The 26,290-nt window shown below is 38.5% G+C and overlaps 2 protein-coding genes across 4 annotated transcripts in view; both read left to right on the plus strand.

The window, feature by feature from the left end:
- Nucleotides 1-16,001, plus strand: part of LOC137274205 (F-box/WD repeat-containing protein 7-like) — a 38,071-nt gene extending 22,070 nt beyond the window's left edge. The window contains exons 5-14 of the mRNA XM_067807261.1: nt 795-1,067; nt 2,779-2,861; nt 3,349-3,463; nt 4,464-4,598; nt 4,987-5,247; nt 5,415-5,528; nt 5,991-6,172; nt 6,596-6,821; nt 8,706-8,916; nt 10,104-16,001. Of these exons, the coding sequence (XP_067663362.1) occupies nt 795-1,067; nt 2,779-2,861; nt 3,349-3,463; nt 4,464-4,598; nt 4,987-5,247; nt 5,415-5,528; nt 5,991-6,172; nt 6,596-6,821; nt 8,706-8,916; nt 10,104-10,390 (1,887 nt within the window). The 3' untranslated portion in view covers nt 10,391-16,001. The remainder of the gene's footprint in view (nt 1-794; nt 1,068-2,778; nt 2,862-3,348; nt 3,464-4,463; nt 4,599-4,986; nt 5,248-5,414; nt 5,529-5,990; nt 6,173-6,595; nt 6,822-8,705; nt 8,917-10,103) is intronic.
- A 1,679-nt stretch (nt 16,002-17,680) lies between these two features.
- On the plus strand, nt 17,681-26,069 carry LOC137272818 (uncharacterized). Of its 3 annotated transcripts, none has more exons than XM_067805222.1 (4): nt 17,692-17,832; nt 18,192-18,300; nt 22,148-22,333; nt 24,518-26,069. In XM_067805222.1, the coding sequence occupies exons 3-4, from the start codon at nt 22,151-22,153 to the stop codon at nt 25,847-25,849; spliced, it is 1,515 nt and encodes a 504-aa protein (XP_067661323.1). In that variant the 5' UTR covers nt 17,692-17,832; nt 18,192-18,300; nt 22,148-22,150; the 3' UTR covers nt 25,850-26,069. The 3 variants fall into 3 exon arrangements, with proteins under 3 accessions (XP_067661324.1, XP_067661323.1, XP_067661325.1); XM_067805224.1 differs by lacking the exon at nt 17,692-17,832 and adding an exon at nt 17,883-17,993; XM_067805223.1 differs by lacking the exon at nt 18,192-18,300 and having other exon boundaries at nt 17,681-17,832.
- The last annotated feature ends 221 nt before the right edge of the window (nt 26,070-26,290 follow it).

The following is a 26,290-nucleotide window of genomic DNA, read 5'->3' on the forward strand; positions in this document are numbered from 1 at the left end:
CCATCAGACAATAGCACTTGTTCTGTTTCTTCAAAGGCACAATTTCACACATTTTTGACAATTTTTCACCCATGTTATATATATTTTGGCATTTCCATATTCAATTTGAACAAAACTGTATACACCAGAATATATGTCAGTCATTCATTTTCTCATGACAGTAGATAGGAAAGTTTTGTGCTCAAATTTTTCTAAAATTCTAGATGATAAGTTTCTTGTCTTCATCCATGAGAAACTGCATGAGTGAAATAGCTTCCTTTGTACAAATGTTCCTTCGTCCAGACACATTTTGCCAAGTAATTCAACCATGTCATACTGTATTGTGAGTGAAATGTTTGTTAGACTAGGGGTTCAAAAATCCCATTGCCCGACCCCTGGGACAAGTCAGTTTTCATTTCGGGCAATCAAATAATGCTATCTTACTTGTCGGTAGACTACAAGATAATTTCCACTTATGGTTTCAAACTGCAAATAATCTTGGATTTAATTTCATATTTGCTCATAATGAAGCTATTGAAGTTAATAGAGAGTGAAATTTTAACTCTTTGATAAATAGTCTAGTAAACATTAACATCATGCTTTGTGTCCTAAACTCGGGGCGAGAGGAATATTAGTCAGGAAACGTTACTTCTTCAAGTCCCTATGGCAAGTGGCTTTTCAACATATTTTTTAACCCCTGTGGACAATGGTTGCTTTACGCACTTGGCATCAGGCCACTTTGTAACTGCCAGTTCTGTTCAAGAAGTAGATGTCCTTTAACTAAAACTTTAGAACCAAGTATCATATCTGTAAAGGGTGACACTGACACGCCATGGGACTGCGTGGAAGACAACATGGAACTGCCATCACAGGAAGAAAACTGTGACCATGTGAGCCCTGACAACGACCATGATGATGACAGCAGCAGCAGTAGCAGCGACGAGGACGAGGAGCGGGACAGTGAGGACAACCCAGACAACGACGACAGTGAGGAGGAGGAAGAAGGGAAGGACTGCCAGCAGGTTCATCCAGACTGTCACTGTCGACATCGCCTAACAGAGGCATCAGGCTGCTGCTGTAAACACACTGTAAGTCAGGCTCTGAAGCTGGTCCTCGGCTAGATCACTGATCATATATGCATATCATTTCCACATCTCTTTATACGACGTCAACTTGCAAGATTTGTCATAATGCAAGTGTGCCCATAATCTGCATACAGTAAAGTTCACTTATAACGTACACGCTTACAACGAATTGCCGGTTACAACGAACAAATTCAGAAGTCCCGACTGCTTTCCTATATGTTGTTATGAATTAACTACCGTATACACCGAACACTGATAGTACGAATTATCTGTTACAACGAACAAATTGATGGGCCCTCTGTGCTATTTCACGCGTTAATTGACGTGTTTATAACGAACAGCTGATCCGAATCCACTTGCGTGTCATCTCACGTGTCACTAATTAGCTTGTGAAAACAAACAGGCTTCCTCACAGGGGATCAAGGGGATAATAAAATAAACTTACCTGTGAAATGTTATCATTTATTTAATCTTGTGAATCTTGTTGACATTGTCAAGGCATAAATAGCGATGTGGGAAGTCTTTCTTTCAAGTCAGCATGGATGGGCTTGTCACGGCAATGCAAAGCTCTAGATCTTGACAAAAATACCAAATCATCCAAGCTGTAGATGCAGGCGGTAAATCCAAGACTGACATGACAGCAGACTTGGACATACAGATTTCAAGGCCAATCAGTCGTGGTTAGAGAGATTTAAGAAGCGACGAGGGATATGTTCAGCCATGACACACGGAGAAAGCTCGTCTGTTGACAGCAAGTCAGTTGATGATTGGCTGACGTCACAGAAGCACAAAATTACCGATTTTGTTAAAGATGCGTAATAAAATACATGATCGATGATGAAATGAATGATCCATGACAATTATATGTTCGTTGGTTTTATCTTATTTTATTTTGTGTGTGAACATGATCTTGTCTGAAACCAGTGGCGTGGTGACGATTCTCGGTAATTTCCGAATATTCACGAACATTCCCGAATCGCTTAGAACGAACTTCGCTTACAACGAACTGAAAACAACAGTCCCTTTGAGTTCGTTATAAACGAATATTACTGTATAAAATCAACTAGCTGATCCAAGACTACCAAGACATTGTAAACCACTGGGGCTTGTAATCCTGAAAACTGCCATCATGGTACGCACTGGCAGTGATGGGGTATTAGCTTTGTATAAAAGGAAAGGGATGTAACGAGGTCAACAAACCAAGTTCATTTCACCAGTGATAGCTACATACAACCCTATTAAACTATACATGCATTGAAAGCCAATAGATCTACCTGAAAATGAGACATAGATCTCAAAAATTGAAGCTCTACTTTTGGAGCTAGGATCTTTGGAAACTTGAAAAATTGTGATTTCTCGATTCCGATACAAAGACCTGTTCAGAATTTGTAGCAGTAACTTGCATATATTCTTGTATATATATCATGGTATACACAAAGAAAGTGCACAAAACATGTTGAATTGATGGCACCTGTCTATGCGCTAGTTGCTCATAATTAGCAAGTGAATGGAATAATATGAACATATCTAACATACCTCTTTATGTCTTGCTCAGGGTGTAGATACAGAAGATACAGTGACAACTTGCTCTCCAAATTATCAGTTATATTAAAATATTTTCCCTACCTCAAATATGTCTAACTGTGACACGTACTGAGGTATGAAGGTCAAAGGTTTACTGCCATTATGGACTGATATATTGTTTCTGCTTCAGGTGAAGAGGAGGAAGCAAGGCAGCAGTAAAGATGATGGTGCCTCCCCCAGCAAGAAGTTCTGTGGCATTGGAGATGGACACAGGTCAGTTTGGGAGCTAGTTAACTGATTAACTGACCATAGTGCTGGTGGTGCGAGCTCCATATTATATTATCCTAGGTGGTGTGTCCTTGCTATGCCAGGATCAGCTTATTAGACGTGCCACGATTACTTATCTGCCTTGTTTTCTGAGTAACATACACAAGTTATAACCTCTAAGGCTAGCTTTTTCAATTGTGGCTTCGGTCTACAGTGATTTTTGCACGCTGTTGCATTGTCTGTCTTTATCATATGTAATTATTATAGTATTAAGAACCAGTTAAGAACATTACCCTTAGGCAAGAGATAATTCTGACGTCAGTTTGATGGGATTTTATTTTAATCACTGTCCCATGTCCTCTCTTACCAAGAAAGTTGTCCACTCATGATACTGACAGTTACAGAACAGCATTTTGTTTTAACTGTGTTGTCAAAGTAAGGTCAGCAGATGCAAAAATAGTTATATGATGGGAGATTTTGTTTGTGTGATCAGTGCATTTGCAAGCTGGAAGTTGTCCACACGTCCCACTGTTCCCATCTCCAGACAGAGAATACCCTCCAAGGAGAATCCCCCTCCCAAATTGGCAGAGTGGCTACAGACATTCCAGGTAAACACATCCCTTCGATACTTTCACACAGTACTGTAATCCTTATTCATCAGTATTATGTGCAGATAATAGGTCTATCTGAATAGCTTTATTATAGAATAGTGAATTTTATTTATGTACTTAGTTACCTTGAATGATCCAATTTTTTCTGCCTTGGTGAGGCACCGTGTGAAGCAATGCTCAGAGCTCCAGATAAGGTTTAGCTTATGTTGGTACTGTACGTATTGTATTTGTCAATAATGGATATTATATATGTTGAGTGTGTGTTGCATTTTCTGTTACCCACTGCTTACAAATATGTGGGTATGTCAGTGAGTTTACTCACCATGGTATGTCGTTGAGCATATTTACTAAACACGTTTGTGCTGCCTCATGTCATGCCTAATCACGACCAACTTAAATATAATGGAAACGGTTTCAGAAAAAAAATTGCACATCCAATACCAATATAGTGGAGACTTATTGGAAAGTATATCATGGAGATATCGAGGATGATACTGACAGTACACCTTCGTAGCAATCAAGGTCTTTTTAATTATGCAAGCAATTTTTATAAATGTATTCTGTTTACATGTTATAAACTTTTGTGTATCTAACATTTTAAATGCATAATTGGTATGCAACCATTATTTTTAAATGCGTGATTGGAAGTTTTCTGTGCATATTTTACTTGGACACGCAGCTTTTCTAGGCCTCTAAATACTGGGAAACATACTGAAGTAGTCACTCAACGAAAGTATGTGTATGACTGTTATCAGCGTAATATACGCAAAATACATGTCAAACATTCTTTGTCGACAGGGTACCTAATCATTTTCTATAATTTCACTTCCTTCTATCTTTATCAGTGTATTTTCTGATGGTGACACTTATTTTTGACATACCGTACATTAGTTATGCTTGAGATATATTGTACCTGAGACATGCTTGATATTTGTAAGGTCTGTGAGTACTGATGTTGATGTTACTAAGTCATGTTGTATGTTATGTCTCCATGCAGGCATGGAGCAATGCCGAGCGGCTCATGGCCGTGGATGAGCTGATAGCTATCTGTGAGCCAACTCAGGTCCGTCACATGATGCAGGTCATTGAGCCCCAGTTTCAGAGGGACTTCATATCACTACTGCCAAAAGAGGTATGTCTGGTCAATTTCTGCACAAAGATTTCTTCTCTTATAACTCCCAGAACTTGTTTCAAGCAAATGATATGAAAGGTGTAATCTCATTGGCGGGTAGAACAGACATAACTGGGAACTGGTTGAGCAATGATTGAGCCACAAAATTCCAACTGGTTGAAACTGGACTTTCACAGACAGTCCCATAACAATTTTACTCTGCATCTTTATGAGAACAGACTGTTTGCCATTTCAGTGAGCAGAGTACTGTGAAGCTTGACCCTGTTTTACAAGCCTTTCTGTCATTGTGCATTCAAACAGTGGATTTAAGTACTACTAGAGTTGATTACTGTTGTCCCGTACAAAGGAAACCATTTTGACCTGTCATAATGTTCTGCTTCTGTTTCAGTTGGCTCTGTATGTATTATCGTTCCTTGAGCCAAAGGATCTGCTTAGAGCTGCTCAAACCTGTCGGTACTGGCGGATCTTGGCTGAGGACAACCTCCTGTGGCGTGAGAAGTGTCGGGAAGAGTCTGTGGATGAGAGTCTCGTTTATGGCAGTCACAAGTTCAAGAAGCCAAGAGTGCATCGTAGTCCGTGGAAGGCTCTCTACATGAGGCAGTATCAAATCGAACAAAACTGGCGTACCGGTGCTATAAGACCTCCAAAGGTACAGCAGAATTCTATCAATAACACTTACATGACAGTTTTCTGTAGCGAATGTGAATTGCTACACACATCAATGATACCTGTCGTAAAGAAAACACAATTGTGTGTTCCATGTTTTTCAAATGCTGCTTGAAGTGAGATATATGATAATATAATCAATGGTTTCAGGTATTGAAAGGCCATGATGATCATGTGATCACTTGCCTTGAATTCTGTGGGACTCGTATTGTCAGTGGGTCAGACGACAACACACTCAAAGTATGGTCGGCTATCTCTGGCAAGGTGAGAGTTTGTGTTTGAAAACTGAACAGTTTGGGTTGTGGAATAGGTCCTGAGTGACACATGATTGTTTTAACAGCTGACAAAAAGGGTGGCTGTGATCTATGTGCCACAGTTGACTTTGAAGACTCTGCAGGCTCGCTGACTTCTCTGCCTTCGTTGACACATCATCATATCCCAGTTGCCTAAATCAGTGCTCATGCTGTTGATCACTGCTTTGCCTGGTCCAGCCTTGTTATATACACACTTCCATATAGCTGGAATATTGCTGAGTGTGGCATAAGATCAAACTCAACCACTCTTTGCATCTGACCTGGACACAAATCAACTTGAAATTCAGAGATCTTCAAGACCATGCTGAACCCTAAATTCATATTATACAAATAACTGAAAAGATCACTGCATATATCCAAGTTTCTTCATTAGAATGGTTCTGATTATCATCTTTGTATGTTCTTACTTCAGTGCTTGCGTACTCTAGTGGGTCACACTGGAGGGGTGTGGTCATCCCAGATGTCCGGTCTGACCGTCATAAGCGGCTCAACTGACCGTACGCTCAAGGTGTGGAATGCTGAGACGGGTGTGTGTAAACACACACTGTATGGTCACACATCCACTGTCAGGTGCATGAGTCTCTGTGGGAACAAGTGAGTGCAACCTTAAGTCATGTATCTTTTTATAAGGTGGGTTGGGTTTTGTTTCAGGAGTTCAGCTCAAAAACTGATCAGTATCTTTCTGCAAGACATGGGAGATATATCAAACAGATTTTGGAAGTGGTGCTTTTTGCTATTTGCAGATATTTGACAGCTGAACAGCTTTACTTGAACCTCCTGATCAGGGAGAGTTTCATGAATGAAGCTGAAAATTGCAACTTGTTGCTTAGAGTTCAAGACATTCAGTCAAGAAGAATTCAGTAATGAGTTAATGGTGTCATTGACTTTTCCCAAGTATTGTTGATATTGATGTGTTATTGATTCTGCCATATCAAACCCTTCCTGTCGATAAATCTTGGTGATGCTCTTTCTATTCTGTGGGTATTTGCTGAACATCACATCTGTCCATTGTTACAGAGTTGTGAGCGGTTCTCGGGATGCCACCCTCCGCGTATGGGACATCGAGTCTGGCCAGTGTCTGCATGTCCTGATGGGCCATGTGGCAGCTGTCCGGTGTGTCCAGTATGATGGTCGGCGTGTGGTCAGTGGGGCGTATGACTACACTGTCCGTGTGTGGGATCCAGAGACGGAGTCCTGTTTACACACACTTCAGGGACATACAAACAGAGTCTACTCACTACAGGTAGGTGGACATAATCTCACAACCTTGATATCGGGAGACAGTCTACTCTCTATCGACAGAATCTGCTCTACAGATAGGTAAATGGACATAGCAATCCGACAACCTGAGGACCACAAGACAGAAGAAGCAGGTAAAGATGTTTGATGCCTTTACTCTCAAAGGTCAGCAGAACCAACAACTTGTTCCAGATCCTTCTGACCTCGACCCAGCTGGAACTTGTTTACAGGCCTTGTCATGTGCCGCCAGACAACAAAACAACTTGATGGTCCTCACAGCAGCCACACCAATCACACTTCAGGGCAGTTTCGGCTGATTGTGTGGATTGTATACAAATGGTACTAAAGGCCAAGGTTTACGCTAGATGAGGAGCTCAACCTGTATGCCAGACCCACAGATGATCCATCAAGAACATAATGACGAAGGGGCCTAGATCTGAAGCTATCCCCACAAAAGGAACGATACTACTCCTAATGAACTTCTTGCTGCTTCTGATTTGAAGTATTTTCTGTAATCTGTACTATTGATAAGTAGCTGTCTGCAATTAGCAGAACCAGTACTGGCTCTCATTACAGAAAGCTGTCCCCACTTCACTGGAATTGACAGTTTCAGATGGGAAGGCCAAAAGTTGACCATTTATGTACTTATCCCGCAGTACATGATCAACATTACTCCTACTAGATCGAACTGCAAATATGTTTCAGTCAAGCAACATCTTCTGTAACTCCTTTGCCCTGCATGGCCTACATACTACATCTCATTGCATTTTGTTCTAAGTTTAGTGTTCTAACAGAGATCTGTATATCCACATTGACAGATAGATGTGTCTGTCTTTGTTGGCCATCATAAGTGTCTGACTGCATATCCCAGTGAACTACATTAATACACATACTGTGTTGGAAGTTTAAATAAAATATGTGGATGTGATGAAGGGCGATCGATTCCAACAACTCCTTCCTGAGTTGAATGATGTCATGGCACTTCTGATCCATGTTTCATCAGGAATATTGAAATACTAGTACCATGAAATGGTTGATCATGTGGTCAGTGCAAGTGTTAGACAGTTGCTCAGTTTGGCCAAAAGAGCATATGTCAAGATGTAAGTTTCATCATTCATCTGGACAATGTGGTTGCCAGCATTAACTTTCCAAGGTTGCCTCGAAAAGAACCAATGCGATGCCAATGGAGCTGAAACATTGAATGACTGATCCCAGCTATTTAGCTTGGAGAAATCTAATAAGAATTTAAGCCTGCCAGATCTGATCATTACACAACCATTTTCAGAATCTTGGAATCAGCAAGACTAAGGGACCATGGAATGATAATAAAAATGATAATGATAATGGTAATAATAATGTGTCCATTTATACAGTGTCCAGCTTCACACTAGGTATGGTAACAATCAAACACAGCACATTATTACCCCAGATAACTCAAGCTGCCTGTTACATGGTGGAAGATTGCAGTTACATGCATTATTTCTGGTTACCCATTTTCCTTTAGGTAAACAGAGGCAAGGCAATTTTTAACAAATGCACTTGCCTAAGGTGAGACCATATGTATCCTACTTGCTTTGTTGTGGGGCAGGACTGAAGTCCTAGAACTGTCAGGCAGCCAAAACTGGTCACCTATCCAAAGATTCACCCATCCAATGTTGCTTAACTTTACCTGGTTTGAGTTGATTATAGAATTTGGGTTCAGTGTTACACCTCCGATCTGTAGAACCCATAATTTGACAACTTAAATTTAAAATCTTAAGGAACAACAATTGCTTTTGTGTTTGTGAATTGTTTGGTAAGTCAAAAAAGAAACTGTGATTTTGCTTTGACTGATGTCTAAACATTGACTAGGTTACTATACAGTGTTGTGATGTTCATGTCTTTCCAGTTTGATGGGGTCCATGTGGTGAGTGGATCGCTGGATACCTCCATCAGAGTGTGGGATGTGGAGACAGGCAACTGTCTACATACCCTCATCGGTCACCAGTCACTGACCAGTGGTCTAGAGCTGAAAGACAACATACTTGTGTCGGGCAATGCAGACTCTACTGTCAAGGTCTGGGACATCACCACTGGCCAGTGCTTGCAGACACTCCAAGGTAGGCACAGGAAGCATCATTTACTGCTCTTCTCTTAGCTGTTGAATCATCTGGTAATGACTCGAAGGCAGAAGATGATAATCTGTTTTCAGGTGGGGATGATGGGGTAGCCTAGTTTCTAAAGCATCTCCTCATCATACTGAAGGACTAATTCAATTCTATTCTAGTCCTATTTCTAGTGACCCCAGCTGTGATATTGCTGCAAAATTTGATAAAAGTGGCGTAAAACTATACTCACTCATTCGGTAATTTTCAAATGGACACATTTCATTTGTTTGGTGACTTGAATATGGCATATAGTGTTCTGATACTTTACTTAAAGGTCACATGCAACCAAAAAATCAAACATAATTGAAACACAGTTATCACTTATTCATGACATATAGTATGCATTGCTGATTATGAAAAACAAATAGACAAAATTATAAGTGTACAATTGCAAATGATAAATTGCAGTATTTTGTACTTTGGTCTACTACGCTCGAAACAGGGCCTGGGATACCGAAGTCAGAACCATTGGGTGTGCACTTAAGTGTAACACAATCTTTCCACTGGCTGGTTCATTTGCCAATACAGTTAGCTGGCTCTTTGTTTATGGCTTATAAGCCGGATAGGTGTTAATTTCAAATTGCATGTGGTGAGTGATTGAAGTTGTGCATTGCATGTTGTCTTTAGCGGACAGGCAGGCAGACATATAGATGTCAGTAAACCACAGAGTGACAGAGTCTGCTTATTACCATCAACATGTTTGTTTAGGTAACAAGTAGATTATTTACTTGTTTTTGTACTCAACCAAGATTAGACTACTGCTCATGACCTCATGCTCTGAGCAGGCATACTGTTTCAAGTTCCACAAACCTATTCACTGCGCATGCTTTATGGGCGCAGCGCAGCACAGCTGGTGAAATCACTTTTTCCCCCCATCACTGGGGGAATATTAGTGATAGTGAAACGTTAGAACTCTGATTTCGTGGGTTTTTTTTTTTTCATTTTCAATTTTTTTTGTCAACTTTATAGGTTGAATTGGCATTTGTGATGATTTGTTTTGGTAAGTGCATACCGATTGGGATCAGAATCTGCAAAGTTGTGTTTTACATTGCATGTGACCTTTAATGCCATCATACCCATAGATCTGCCGCAATGATCTTTAATCTGCCATTGACAACTTGGGTTTTCTTCATTTTCAGGGCCAAACAAACATCAAAGTGCTGTAACCTGTCTCCAGTTTAATAAGAAATTTGTGATAACATCATCTGATGATGGAACAGTCAAAATCTGGGACTTGAAACATGGTGACTTTCTCCGGAACCTAGTTGCCCTCGACAGTGGTGGCAGTGGAGGAGTAGTTTGGCGACTTCGCTGCAACAACACAAAACTTGTGTGTGCAGTGGGCAGTCGCAATGGCACAGAGGAGACAAAACTGCTCGTGCTGGATTTTGATGTTGAGGACAAGAAGATTCCCTGTGTTACATGAGACCAAAGTATCTCTACCTTCAGAAGTGGGTCAAGTTAGTGCTCAATGGTTTTAAAGCACACATGAAAACATTGGTTCCTAGTGTCACAGATGAGTGTGGGCAACGGAACTAGGAGTCTACAACGACACCTTGGTGCGTTTCCTGAATAACCATTTGCTTGGAGACTTGTTTGACTTGATCATATGATTTAACACTGTTTCTATGGATTGTCAGATTGTCATTGGTGCTTATATCGTCTCAATGTGATAGCATCTAAAAGTGGAATGAACACAAACTGACATTTTGTGAATTTCTTTTCCTGTGTATGGTTGACTTGGTTTTATCAGTGTGAATTACTTCATCACCAGTCACTGGACATCTCGGGTCATGGCACAGGTTGCAGCTGGTTTTCAAGTCATGTAAATGACCTTGACTCTCTAGACTAATGTATAATTACCATGCCAGAGGAGTACAGATGAATTGTAAATATGTGTATGTATGCATCAAACATGATAAATGGCAAAACTGTGTGTCAGCAAGTTAGGTGCTGCACAGTGTATATACATAGAAGCATTGGACACAACAGTTGACTGATGTCAAGTCACTAATGGTCACTGGTGTATCACCCCCGTAGACATGGGGACAATACAGTGAAAGGCCACTTTGTGCATACATGGAGATACACTATGGTCCTGGGATGCAGAGTATGACTACATTTAACCACTAAGGAGTCGCATGGCTGTCACTGATTAGGATAAAATTCTTAAGTTAATAAGGTGAATTTTTTATACAGTGAATTTTTTACGGCCGTGATAATTCAGGAAAATGGTGAAACCATAATCTGCAAATGTTGTATTATTCTGAAAGTATGTGAATAATTTACACAGACAAGCTCAAAATTACCTCTATGGCCGATTCAATTTTATGATGTTTCTGTGTGAAAGTATGACAATGAGTGATCATATTTACTGAACAATTGATTGGGAAACATGTATCAGCCCCAACCAAGCTAAGATTAGCAGTTCACAGGAGAATATCATGAGAAAGTGACTGTCTCGATAGCACTTTGTGTCACAGAAGACTTAGTAAACCTGCCTGTTTAAGTGTACATATGTACTGTGTATAGTGTGAGTTAGGCAGGTATGATATGCTAAATATCACCAGGCATGGGATGTCATTCAGAAGTAATATCTCAGTATTATTATTGTTATCATTGTTGCTACATACAGTCTTACTGTAACATGAATGATACTGTAACAACTGATACAGAATGGTACTTATTAGATACAGTGTGATTGACTGCACACTAATGAGTCAGGAATTTATCACCTTATCATTGAAGATGGGACAATTGTTCAAACGTTACAAGGATACAAAAGGAATTTGAAGGATTGTATTAATGTCACAAATCCAGAAACATTGAAGCCATTACAGGTAAACGGATGATCAAAATAACTCTTATTTGGTTGGCCATTTCCCTCTCTAATAGGGGCAGTGGGGTAAGCAAGTAGTTAAAGCATTTACTTGTCACGCTGAAGACCTGGTTTAATTCACCATATGGATACATTATGTAGAGCCCATTTCTGGCGATACTTACTTGAATACTTGAGTATTGATACTTCATTACCAGGTTAGCTTTGTGTAAAACTTTATGAATGTAACTTGAAAAATTGATACAGAATTAAGGAAGGCTGTGTCTTCAGGCTTGTGTTCGTGATGCAGTCATACATTAGAGAATTGGGAAACTCGTATTTAGTGTGGTTGACCTTTTTCGAATGACATCCCATGCCAGAAGCAAGTGGTACGGTGTGCATTTATGGAGCTTGAGTGATTGTGAGTTGAGTAGTCTCTCTGCTGATATTATGTAAATATTTGCTGTATTCATCAGCTAGGGTCTCTCTTGTATGGTGACTGTTCACTCGGGGACGGACTGGCTGAACTGATGGGTGTATGACAGGAAGTGCTAAATATGCGTTAGAACAGCCTTATTAACAATAGACCTTGTACATCATTGTCAGGCTCTACTTACAGTTCTCATGTTTACTATTTCTTATCAAAACAGTCTCAGCAGCTAAGAATATAATATTCATGATAACATTTTTACCAACCAAGTTCCAAGCATACATCTTTGTATGAATATTTGTGTGAAAATGTATTTTAGTGCATGGAAATTACTTCTAAATGTTTGAAAACACATTCAATATTTTTTGTACTATCTGTTTAAAATTGTCAGTATCTTGTGATTTGGTAACAGGTTGTTATGAGGAAAATAGTGTTTGTATGTTACCGGTACTTTATCCATCAGCCTGCAGTGCTATGATAACAGGAATGATAAGATTTGGGTGGGATGAATTCCTTATAAAGGCTTGTAGTACATCATTGAAATATCACAGAGTACCCAGTTTAACATGCTGAATAATAGATCTGATTAAGTCAGTTAGCCAACAGACTCTGGTATTTGTCATTAGTTCTCAACAGACCTTGTCTTGAGTCTGCCACAGGGGTTGTACCAACGTGAATGCAGCTCTTAACAACTGAATATTGATGGATAACCGTATGACATTCTCAGGCTTGAAAACATTGTATTTTGCCCATTTCTGTTTATGAATCAAAATGCTTGTCCAAGACATATTTGACTGGGACTTTGTATCATAGCAAATGACAGTGAAGGCAATATGCGTTTATGGATGACAACGTTTTTATTATATTATTAAATTATTTGAGTATATACCATCAGATGGTTGTCAAGCAAGAGAGCAGAGTGTCTATACAAAGACATTGTATAATAATACAGTGAAGACGTTGTCACTCATAAATGTATCTTGCCTTTCTTCATTGCAGTCCAGGTTAGAGGGATTGTTATGTGAAGTTTTCTAGTGTAGTTATCACACATAAATGTTTTCATGATTTTTACTCAATGAAAATACCTGTATCCATCTTGTCTTTATTGTATCAGTCACAGGCATACTAAGAGATCCAAATGAAACACAGATCCTGTTTTAATTATTCATGATGTAAGTACTCTGCTACATGGTTAAAGTCAATGAAATTATCTCCCCTCATTTGTTTGCTAATCTTTCACTGTTGTGCAAGAATTGTTGTTGTCTGCTTTGAGGGAAGGAAGGCTGACAGTCTGTTGGAACTATATCAGTATCTTGTTGGGGGGTTTTGTTGTAAAACCAATTTCTTAAATAACATTTTGAGGTGCATGCTGCAGTGAGGTGAGGTCAGCTATTAAATATATCCAGTATATTTCACTTGAAAATACCATTCAGCAAAGATCTAATATTTTGGAAAACAAACAACCCTAGTATACAGACACTTAGTCAAACAAGCATTATGAAAAGAGAAACTGATTTGCTTTCTTATTGAAGATCGTTTACTCATGAATTTTATATTAGGAAAGATTGTTTGAAATTTATTGTGTACCATAATTATTGTACATTTATTTACATGAATAATTTCTGTGAGATCATGAGACACCAACTGATCATATGATATATTATTAATTACCAGAAATAGCTTTGTGTTAAAAGTATTGTACAGTGTCATATTATTGCAGTTCTTTGGAAACAAATTTTCTTCAGATTATTTCAATAAAAAAATGTATTACCGGTAGATTGGACCTTTCAAACCAAAAAAAGGAGGTTAGTTTTTGTTTTGTGAAGGAAACCAGGACATGTACACTCATGGTCAGTAAAATGCAGGCCTGTATGTTCCTTCAGTACCTGTAAACATATTCAACTACTAAGTGAATAGTATTGGTCATTGGTCACTAGTCAGGTAAACTAAGGCTGTGTGTAACAGCCAGATGTCAGATCAGCCAAACAAAGGTGCATGAACCTTACTGTTGAGGAACCCGTAAAGAAAAGGCTGTTTAGTCAGGCACTTGCTTATTTCCCATGAACCATTTGCACTGCATATCAGTTGTATGCAGTCACAAGTGATGGAGTAAGCAGTGTATTATTCAAACACTGGAACTGATAATGGAGTACTTGGTTAGGAGTTGCCCTTTATGTGCAGGGATGAAGTTGTCTGTTGGCATCAGTTTTGGTTGATGTTACTGCTGATTGTGGGTGTATCTTGAAGTTGTGTCCTCTGCATGATATTGCTGGAATATTGCTTAAAGCAACGTAAAACCTCATTAATCATTCACTATTCTTGAAACTGATCTTCACAGATGACTGGAATATTAACAGATGTAGAATACTTGTCAGAGACTGCATAATGTATTTTTGTAAACAAATGTTGAAACAAGGCAAGAATATATAAATGGATACTCAAAACCATGATGATACCAGATAATGAAGATGAGCAGTGTTCGAAATCATGTTTGCATCACAGAGTGAATATCACTGAAAAAAGTGCAGTCGTTAAGGGACATAGATGGTGGTGTAACATGGGCGAGGAGGAGATAGGGCTGGAAAAGTGGACCTTCTCTATTAAGTGTCTTGCTGCAGTTGGTTTCCAGAGGAGTCCTAAAAACCAATATTGTGCATTGAATGTCATAACCCATATGTATTGAATGTTGATCAGATGTTTTCTTTTACTTGGAATTTCCTTCCATAGTATTTTCAACTACTTTATGAGAAAAAATGTCTTTAACTGTAAACCAAGCACTAGTTACCCTGTCTCATGGGAAATCAGGAGTACTTTTTTCTTTCAGTTGTTCCTTTGCCCAACTTTATCCATTGAAGTGGGAGGTCTTTATGAAGATACATGTTGAACAAGTTGTCAGACAAATATGACACATCTGCACAATTTTAGAGGGGAATAAGAATTATGTTTTGTGTTTAGGATTTTGTTTTTGTTGTTGTTAATTTATGTAAATATCAAAAGTAATTTATGTGAAAATTAACTTGTCCAAGGACCATTTGCTAAATATGTTATTTAGTGCTTTGAAGATATTAACTGAAAGGGGATATTCTGAGCCAGTGGTTTCACTGGCCTGAAATTAATTTAGTAAATGGAAACTAGGGCTTTACACATTAATTTAGGTTAATGTGTGATCACACTGGAGGCAGTGTATGCTTTCTAATAGTCTCTTGAGCATTATTAGACATGCAAAAAGATGTTGAAATTAGCATATTATCAAACACAGCATTAACAATCTATTTACATTGATTTACGCAGAATTTAGGAGCGGAAAATCTGTCACAACCAGTCATGATGTGGTCTAGCACAAATTTGTGTTGTTCTATTTTGTCTTCATTAAAGAAGTGATGATATCTAGTCATTGATGGCAAAACCTGAGTTGTGGTTCTTGTTTTTGGCAGGAAATATTTAATAACTAACTCACCAGTAACTGTATCAGTAACTAGGAAATACATTAGGACTCATGTGAATTGTTTCCACTCCTTTGTGGAACAGTTGGTTTCTGTTTTAACAAGTACTGACAAGAGGGAGTAGGGAGCAGTGATGTTTATCTTTAGAGGATGAAGTGCAGCTGATATTATGTGTGATGCTACTACTGCTATGGTAGGTCTGATCTTTTGTTTGTGATGAAGCTGTTTTATGACTGTTTGGGGAAGGATGTCGAAGCGAGTGATACACCATTACATACAACTGGTCTTGTCAAAGGTGGAATCATAAAATTTCATATGGTAAATAAAAACCAAAGTATGAAAATAATAGATATTTTTGTTTTCTTTTTCCACACATTGCATTCCTGGATGGAAAAGCTATAGCATGTTTCAAGCATGAGGTGGAGTTAAGCCTCGGTTCATGCCTCAGTGCATGTTATCCATTTCAGGGAGCTGTGGTGCATCTGTCGGGTCCATTTTGGATTCTGTTATGAGCACATTTTCTGCTCAGAAATCAATGACACAGTATGGAAACCGTCCTTGGTATCTCCAGGGTTAATTTCTGCTAAGTCTACACAATACCCCGAATGCATATACAAGACTCAGACAGATAATTTTATTACTTACCTTGGCTGGCTTTTTATGCAATCAGGTGTCTATGATTGGGAGTTGAGCATACCAATCACAACTTGCTCAACAGCGAACAAACCTTTGCAGCTGCAACCGCTATCTTTCTTGACACAGGCCACTTGCACAAAGCGATCTTAGCACTACAATGATTGTAACACCCATTCTCCAGTATAAGCTTAAGATAGTTGTAGCGCTGAGATCGCTTTGTACAGCTTGGTTGCAACAGCTTAGCTGATTATGTGAGAATGCAGAGCCAGAGAAGGTAGGTAATAAAATTATCAAGCTGACCTGTCAATACAGAGTATATAGTAAAGATTTATTGGAACAAATGCTGGAGATATTAAGGATGTATGTAAACCTGATATTGCAATCAATTTTGTTGCTTCACCAACATCCTGGTGGTTTGTAGAGAGTGAGCGAGCTCAGTTTAGCAATACTGTGGCAATATGGCAGGTTACACATGAAATGGGCTTCACATGTCGTACCCACGTTTGGAACTGAACTTGGGCTTTTAGTGTTACAAGTGAACACTTTCTCACGGCCTCCAGTGGTTTATAAATAACCGAGTGTGGACCAGCTGATCTAATGATTGAAACGAGCATTGATCTACACAACTGAAAACAAGTGATATGCATCAACCTATGTATCTCACTTCAGCAGGCCTGACCCCTCGAGTCACATATCAGAGGATGTAAAGGTTAGTACATCATTGATTTCATGGGAATTTTGTAGAATATTTCAAAAGATAGTATGTGAGTGAATGAGGTTAATTTTACGCAGCACATGGCGGAAGTCTGTAAATAATTGAGTCTGGACCAGACAATCCAGTGATCAACAACATGAGCGTCAGTCTGCACAATTGGGAACTGATAACATGTGTCACCAAGTCGGCGAGTCTGACCACCTGATCCCGTTCGTCGCCTCTTAAGACAAGTATAGTGGCCTTTTATGGCAAGCCTAGGTTGCTGAAGGCCAATTCTACCCCGGACCTTCACGTATCCAAAGGATGGTAAGTCAATCTTGATTAAGAGCGCATTAATGTACTGTTAAAAAGGTTCCACATTTAACACAGAATATTACATGTTTTACAAATGAAATAAAAATAAACAGAAGCTTACCAGGTGGTAAACTGTCCAAATTTATATATTATAGTATTCTAACATATGTTTCATACCCATATAAATTCTAATAAGAAATATTGAACAATAGTAGCATCTAATCACGGTATACACTAAGTGTTGAAAGCCAAATTTTGAGTACATTTTCTGTGACTTTTTTTTTAGCTTATCGTTGAGAGAGAAGCAGGTACTTCCGTGGAGGTTGTCGGGAGGATACCAATCGAAGCGTTTATATGAGACTGGGTGCTTGTCTTACAGTAAGATGCATGCGCATTCAATCAATCATACCAGTCATTCCCTGAGGGGGATAACTCTTTTGATTACAGTGGCGGGAATTATTTTAGAAGAGCATGAACAATTTCACAACACAGTGAGGTAGATACCAATCTTTGAGCGTTGACAATTTAGAAGGTATGTATACTTGTCTTTTTGAAACGCATTTTGAGTTTGTCGTGACTGGTGCTGACTGCGAGGCACAACTCAAGTTCTGGCACGATGTCACATGGTCAAGATCTTCATCCCAAGACTATGATGGTTCCCAATCCATTTTAGAGGAAGCGTGGAGGAAATATGTACTAATGCTTAATCTCTGAATATGTATGATTTTGATAGTAACAAACTACACCTTGGAAATTGAAAAGGAGTCCCAGGGAGACCAGAGATAGAGGAATTTTACTGGCTAGCGACCGGTTATCGCCATTTTTAACGTTTTTTAACGATTTCCTAAATTGTTTCTTTACACACTCAGATACAATTTATCTCGATTATAGATGACCTAATCACCGACGTTTCCTGCTTGTTTATTGTCGCCGATCGTGTTTCTCCGAAACACCGAAACACCGCCAAGAGGAACAGGACTTGAGGAAGGGCGGTACGCCGGTAGTGTATATTGATTATTGTGCTTTACCAAAAGCTAAATCTACGAAGACCAGTTATCGCCATTTCTGAGTTTTTCATGTTATTCACTAAATGTGACATAAATTTGGCAATAAACCTATTGTGTTTCAAACCTAATGTTTGTTTTCTCACGGAAAAAACCTAAAGAAAAGGTTAAAAGTGCCCCCTCTAGGAATATTTTGTCAGTATCGTCAGGGATACTCTACAACAGGGATAGGTCACTCACTTGCTTTCTTTACTATTTGTACTAACTAATGTGTGCCTCGTCATTCTCCAATGCTCATAGTGACTTGGCTCATTCCCAGCGCAAATTCAGTTGTTTGACAGAACTTCAGCCAGTTTATTGTATCAGTCAGAATTTTACAATGAATGAATGAATTATAGTAAGAATTAAGAGCAAGAATTATGTGAATCAATGAAAGAAATAAGAAAAAAGAATAAAAGAAAGAAGTACACATGTGAGTGAATGAAGGAATAAATGACACACTGTGGCCTTCCCTCCCAAAACATGTAAAAGAACGCAAAAGTATCGCGAGAACATGCTGTCCTTTTTGAAAGATCTACTTTGAGACATTTTTGTTTACATTAATAATTAATTCAGATATCTTATTGCATGTGGGGAATGGAATGGACATTAACAAAATGTTAACTGACACTGTCACACTGCTCTCAAAAATAAAGTGTAAAACTGTCACAAAGCGTTCTAAAACACCTCTCCAGTTTTGTCAAATAATAAGATCAACAAGAAAGAAAGTTATGGAACTATATCCCTCCAGCGTCAATGGCAAATCAGGTCAGGTCAGCAATATGTCATATTTTTCACACACCTCAAATACACCCTAACATTTTGTTTTAGATTATGAAACTATCACTATTACTTGCAAACACATTTCACCTGATAGTATATTCCCCGAATTAAAGGTGTATGTGAAAGATGTTTTTGAGGAAGTAACTAGGAATACTCAAACAACAGCGTATGGCATTTCAATGGCGCATCACCCTAGCAATTTTTAAGTCATTAAACTGTCACTATTACTTGCAAATACCTTTCAACCAAAGGTATGTTTTCCTTCTAAAAATTAAACGAATATGTGAAAGAAGTTTTTATCGGCACAATCTTCGCGGAGAATCGAGAATAGAAGCCAGTTAGCTATAACATACCGACTTGAAAATTTACTACAAATCTGCTGTGATAATACGGACACTAATACCAATTATTTGGCTTAAACTGGAGTGACAAAATAGTTAACCTATCTTCTACATGTAGGATTTCAGTTGTTACAACACACAGTGAATCAGCTTTTGAAAGTAAACCGGGCTCAGTCTTAAATACTATGCTGCCACCATATTGGCTACACTGGTTTCGCAATGACCTGAGACATAGCGGGTTTTCAGCGGCTTTTCAAGGAGTTTCTTCTACCCTTCCATATCGGCTCCCTGGTATCGTAAACTGTTGAGTCAATTCAAAGTTTAGTGATCAAGTGTTGGCGTTATGGGTATGTTTAGAAAAAAATAAAAATCTGCACTTTCTACGGACTGAAGTGTAATATTTCAAAGATTCACAACACAGCCAGAATTATTTTCATTCAATTCTCATCATATATGAAATCTCATTCAGTTGTCATCATATATGAAATCTCATTTCAACACACCAATGGTCACTTGAATTTCCCTGACGTGTTCGGGTTTACTCTTCTGAGGGGATTCATATTTGTACCATCTACAATGTAATGTTTACTCTTGTAGTCTCTTCCTTTTGTGATGTGTCAATGTGTGAAATACTGTCTGTGCATGCATTACAGACAGGTGTTGGCAATAAGTAGTATGTGGCGATAAGAGTTACTGGTCACTAGCTAGTTGACTTGCTTCATTTAAGGCTTTAGCACTGTAGAGAGGGCTTGGAAGTAGGGAGAATATAAAGTGATTCAGAGACAGACTAGGAGGCAAGAAGTCAAATGTTACTACCAAATATCAACTACTCCGTAAGACTCTTTACCAGCACTGTTACCCACCGTAGTAGACCCAACGTAAACAATATAGAACCAACTTTATGGATAACAACATCTTTTATTTGTGAGAACGATGTTTCAATACAGATTCTTGTACCATTGTCAAGTGTAAATGGAACGTAAAGAGGAGGATAGATATAGCTCCTGAATGTAACAATTTAACAAAGAAAACAACATTATAACATAATTGGCTTGGCCATATGTGTAAATGGCACCAAAATATTGCAATGCCAAAAGAGAAACTGCACTGCTCACGTTTGTCATGAAGTGTCGACATGTAAGCCAATTAACTTTTAAACCATACTTTTGATTTCCTGCCTTTCCTTTATAGATGATCAATAACAGAAAAATAGTGATAGAATTTTGTTTTCAAATTCATGAGTTTGCTTCACAGCAATTCTCGTATGAAAACTGACACCAAACAATAATAAACATGCTCAGAAACAATAAAAATGGTAGAGTAACTTTTTAGTTTGGTGACTTTTGGATGCGGATCTGATTAAGGTACATCTCGAGCAACATTCAAATTCAGCACCACAACTTAATAGCTTGTGAGAATCCATAGCTAACTGATTCAACTACATACATGCTGTTACACAATGTGCAGATGTATCTAGTTATTCCTGAGAATTACAGAAATAAACCAGAATAGGCCACACACAATTACGAAGGTTACAAGTAGCCTTGGTGACTCGTGCTTTGAATCTCCAGACAACAGACAGATGGGGTCCATACCATCTAAGGGGACTGGGTGGTCAGGCTCGCTGGCTGATGCATGATTCCAGTCTAAGCTGGTTGAGGGGTTCAAAATTTCTTTTTACTGCCACTTGCCATAGGGCAAGTGACTTTCAGTAAATAACTTGTCCTGACTAATTTTACAATTGCCCTGATCTTCAGACACAATCATGATGATGTAATTATGAGAGAATATATCAACATGGTATTTTATGTTAATGTTTACTAGACTATTTATGAAGAAGTGAAAATAGCAAAAAAAAATAACTCTGCTTCTTATCCTTGCAAAATGTAATAGCTACATTTAGAGCAGATATGAAATAAAATCCAAGTATATTTGCAGTTAGAAACTGGAAGCAGAAATTATCTAGCAGCCCAGGAACATGTAAGATACCGTTATCTGATTGCCAGAAATGAAAACTGACTTGTCCTGTGCACCAGGCGATGGGATTTTTTAATCCCTGTGGGTGTTTAAAAGTTGAATATGAAGTCAATATGAGTCAGTGTTCGCGTTAGGTTTTGTAAGAGTACATACAGAAATGAAATTATAAATATGTGGTCCAAATTGTTTGTGCATAAAATGTTCATTACAATCCAGAATCATTTCAAAATTTCTTTTTTATGTATGTTGCTGTTTTAATGTATTTTTTACAGTTAAGCACATGGGAATCTATGTGTCCAAAACACGCATGCAAATGCATGTTTGTGTGTATGTATTATTTTTTTACATGAAAAACGCAGGTTTCTGCATTAACACAAACACTGATGAATCATTGAAATAAGGGCCACACTACCCTCTTGTACACCATTAAAAAATTAGGGGATATTTGATTTAAGACATTGATAAAGTGCAAATGATGAAGCCAACGACGAAACAGATGATGAAGAGAAACTAAGGGGAAATGTGACAATTTATTCCATTCCTTTGGAAATGTTTCATCAGTGTGGGTAGATATTACTTTATCTCATATTCATTGGCATTGGATAGTAGTATGCTTGCAAAATGGAATATCCCCTGCTTTTTTGGAAAGGTATACAACTTCCCATCATTAAATCTAGTAAATCTGCCTCCTCTGTTTACCAAGGCCATGTCCACATGCGGGGAAGAGTGTGAGTCCTGGACTTCAGAAGAGGAAGACGAATCTGACTCCACGGCAGATGGTGACTATGAGGATGGTGGAGGATGGGATAATGATTTCTACTCCTACGCATCCTTCCAGGATGAGGAATCTGAGAGTGACTACTGTGACACAGATGAAGAGCAGCAAGAGGTACAATCACAAGGCATGACACAATTCAGACGGCAGGTTTCATGTTCAGTGTGCCTTAAGGCACTATTTAACCATGTTAACCCCACACTCGGCTGTGTTACTTATTTGAAAATTACATGTTTAGATAACAGTAATAAATTGAACAGTTCAAATGAATTTTGGCAATGTTGCATTAGATTGACCCTCCCACCCTCTACCAGCGTGTGATTGAAACCAGTTCTGCAAACACTGACAAAATTGTGACAGTTTTCGATGTACAGTGTAGTTGTATGGTGACTTAGTCAGTAAGTGCTCTCTTTTCAATAGCTGTTTGTCTCAATATTTCAATAATTGATTTCAGGCAAGTTGTAAAGGATAATAAGTATTTTTATTGCATCATTGGGAAGCTAAAGTGAGTGTCCCAAGAAGTCCCCAATATATGTAATATAGGCCAAAATACTGTCAAGAATGTGTGAAATTGTGCCTTAAATGGATGGAAAAATCTGATCTTCTGATATCTGAAACACCTTTCAGGTATTTTTACAGTTTTTTTGAAGCATTTCCTTTAAATTCCATTGTACACATCCTTACCTTTGTACATCGATATCCACCAAGACAGGTTTTGTAGCATTTTCTGTGATCACTCAGCCATAAATGCCAACCCTATTATGATTTTGCATTAAATTACTCCAGTACACTTAATCTGTGAAAATTACACTTTTCTCCTTGTTTTATGAAAATCAATTAAGTGGATAAAATTACACAGGGAAGTGTTTCGTAACGCACCGGAGCAAGGGTTCAGGAATGTCTTCCACAGATAGGAATCGCTTCCTCCTAGCATTGCGCTCATTCCAATTAACGAGTAATTAATTAAAGTAGTTTGTGTTGCATGAACACAATTTTTAATGTATGGAGCTTCATAATGATCTGATCATGTGCATTTCTGTCTGGAATCTTCCTTTCATGAAAACGTGCACCATGTCAAAGAGACCAGCAGACAAGTATTACATTTATTTACTTCCAGTACTTCTTTTGGGCCCCAAATAGTGTTGGTATTCCTGCTCACCATTCAGTATCTTTCACTATTAACTGGAATTAATCATGTACCACCATGCAATTGTGATTTAGTCAGAGCTACATATCAGTGCTCAGAAATACCCATATAGTACTAAAATACGATTGTTCACCAGGTTAACAAGTTGAAACATTTTGGAAGAAGTACATCAGAAAAAAAAATTGTTTGTTTCAGAACTTTAATCTCTTTCAAATGTCACTAAATGAAAGTGTCTTTTTTCTTTGTTGTTCTTATTTTCTGAAATACATTTGGTACAAAGCCAAGTTAATCCAGTCAATAAATTCTGTGAAATTTATATTGTCTCATTTTCGACATGCTTCTATTGTAGATAAACTCATTATGTCAATTAGGTATAAAGGTCTAGGAAAGAATGGTTATTAACATGCTGACAAGTGCCATCATTTCAGCATGTTTTGCTGCATGTTGTTCACATACATGATATAATGAAAATAAAATTCAGTAAATTAGTAGCACAATTCTGAGCAGATATTTTTGGTGCCGAATGTAAAAATTATGATTTTGGGAGCTAGTTCTTCAAAAGCTCTAAAAGTTATGAAGAAACATTAATCAGAGATGTGAATGTAAGTTATTTAAACCAGTTTATGTATCTGTATTTTAATTGTCATAAATGCGTTTGACCCATAGACATCTTGATTTGATCTGATGCACCAAGCAAGCGTTTCATCTCATTATGCATGTGGTGCAAGTCAAACAAACTTCTTTGACTTTAGCCCAGTATAACAATTCTGATCTTATGACAGTGATTGAAAAGATTGTTCACATTAAAATGAAGTAGGAATTGGTGAAGTCAATCACTGAAAAGTACTCTGACCGTGATAATGTGAAAGGCTTTCTTGCTTAAATGAAAATATAGTCTTGTAACAGCTTGTTAGTGATTGTTAATATTCTGATTCTCTTACTTCTGAAGGGAGATGGTTCAGTGACACTGTGTTCTGAAGGAATGACCTGTCACCATAACCTTTCCTAAATGACTTGCAACTATCAACAGATGTTTGTTCAGATAGGAGTGAGTGTGTGGGCTTGAAGGATCCTGTCTGTGAGTGAGCAGGAGCTAAACCATGCTTTGACTTGTAAACTATAGTTAAGATTTATATATTTACTATTTTCAGGAATATACCAAACCCTCACAAACACCAGGTAATACCAACAGTGGTGAGAGTCCAATGGTGGTTGACTTACAAAGTGACAATACCTCAGGAGCAGCATCTGACGATGAAGAAGAACAATCACATGATAAACACATGCCAGATGATGAAGAATGCAGTGGCCGTATAGCCACGTCTGAAAAGTGTCTGATATCTGTCACTAGACCATACAAATCCTGCAAAACCTCGACATTTCACAAATGTCATATCCAGGGCACTCAGACACCATTTGACCTCTTGCTGGATGACGACTATTGTTATGAGAGTGAGGTGCCAGAGACTGCATGGTATTCCCTAACAGATCTCATATTTAACAGAGATGGCTATGGAATTATAAACTGGTTCAAGGACAGACAAATATCTGCCAGTACTAAAATGGCAATTGGAAGTGCAGTTGACTCCCCTCTGAAAATAGCAGTTCGGGCCGGGAGCGTTGTGATATTTAACTACCTCTGTGGACAAGGTTTCCCTTTTCATCCATCTTGTCATCCATTCTTTGAAGCAACAAAAGAAGGCAGCTTGCCACATCTTAAGAGAATGTTGGACATGGGTGTTAACATTAACATATCTGATGATGAAAATATGACAGCTCTGCACTTGGCAGCCAGAGAACCATATGACTATTCTCCAGTCATCAAATTCCTTGTTGCAAATGGTGCAGATGTTAGCCAAGTTGATGAGTTTGGAGCAACACCGATATTTCGGGCAGTCATGAGTGGCTCCGAGGAAAACATCAATTGTCTCATCGAGGCAGGTTCACCACTGAACAAGCAGAACTTTGAAGGAAGGCCAGTCCTTCATGCCGCTGTGCTACGTGGCTTCAAGATGGTGAAGCGATTGTACAGAGCAGGAGCTCGTCCTGGGACGTCCCCAATCTATGATGAAGTGCGTGCTGCAGTAAGAGGTGGACATATTAACATCCTGAGATACCTCATCAGGAAGAATGCTCCTCTAAGAACAAAGTCCTTCAAGGTAAACCTGACCACCTTGTGCCATGTCATCACATGCCCGGATGTTGATGTGGGGACAAAGATGCTTGACATGCTTCTGGCTGCAGGGTATGATGTTTCTGCAGAACCACACATTGAGAAACATGTCCCTCCCCAATATTTCAGAGGTCCTAGAGGCAAAGCCCTGAAGATGAAGCTTGCCTCTTTCAACACAAATTTGAAAAGTCTGAAAGAATTGTCTTGCTTGAAGGCACGGCAAGCTCTGGGAACATCCCTGCCAGACATGTTGAAGGATGGCACTGTGCCCTCAGCCATCAGGAACCAGCTCACCCTGAAGCATGTGTGAAATGAATAAGGTTGCTGACAGTTGTCGTGAATTGTTATTATTTTAGAAGTTTTACATGTATTCTATTCATTATGTTTCAATTTTTTTGTCATTAGCCCATTGCTGAATGCTGAGGGAGGCACAAGTGAGTTGGTTGACGTATGATTGATGGCCTCAAGTCTGTGGTAGTCATGTTGTGATATTTCAAATTTTATGTGATGAAATAAAGATGTTCAACTAATTTTTTAACGAGTGCAGGCTTTGTCATATGCAGTTTTGTGTTTAGACGTATTTAGAGCATACATATTAACAATAGTGAAGTATCATGAATTTACTTGGTAAACATAATATCGTGATGGACAAATAAGTAGTCATTCATCAAAGATTGTAATGTATGTTATTGATGAATTCCTTTAGGTAGGAAAATGTGGAATTTTGATCACATATTACCATTGATACAAA

Source organism: Haliotis asinina, chromosome 2 (genome assembly GCF_037392515.1).
Source record: "Haliotis asinina isolate JCU_RB_2024 chromosome 2, JCU_Hal_asi_v2, whole genome shotgun sequence".
In the NCBI taxonomy this organism is placed as follows: Eukaryota; Metazoa; Mollusca; class Gastropoda; order Lepetellida; family Haliotidae; genus Haliotis; species Haliotis asinina.

Bases quoted from the DNA above. Each gene is read 5' to 3' on its own strand.
- LOC137272818 (XM_067805223.1), top strand. From the start codon at position 22,151: ATGTCCACATGCGGGGAAGAGTGTGAGTCCTGGACTTCAGAAGAGGAA. The intron at 22,334-24,517 runs GTACAATCACAA...TACTATTTTCAG, and splicing joins CAGATGAAGAGCAGCAAGAG to GAATATACCAAACCCTCACA.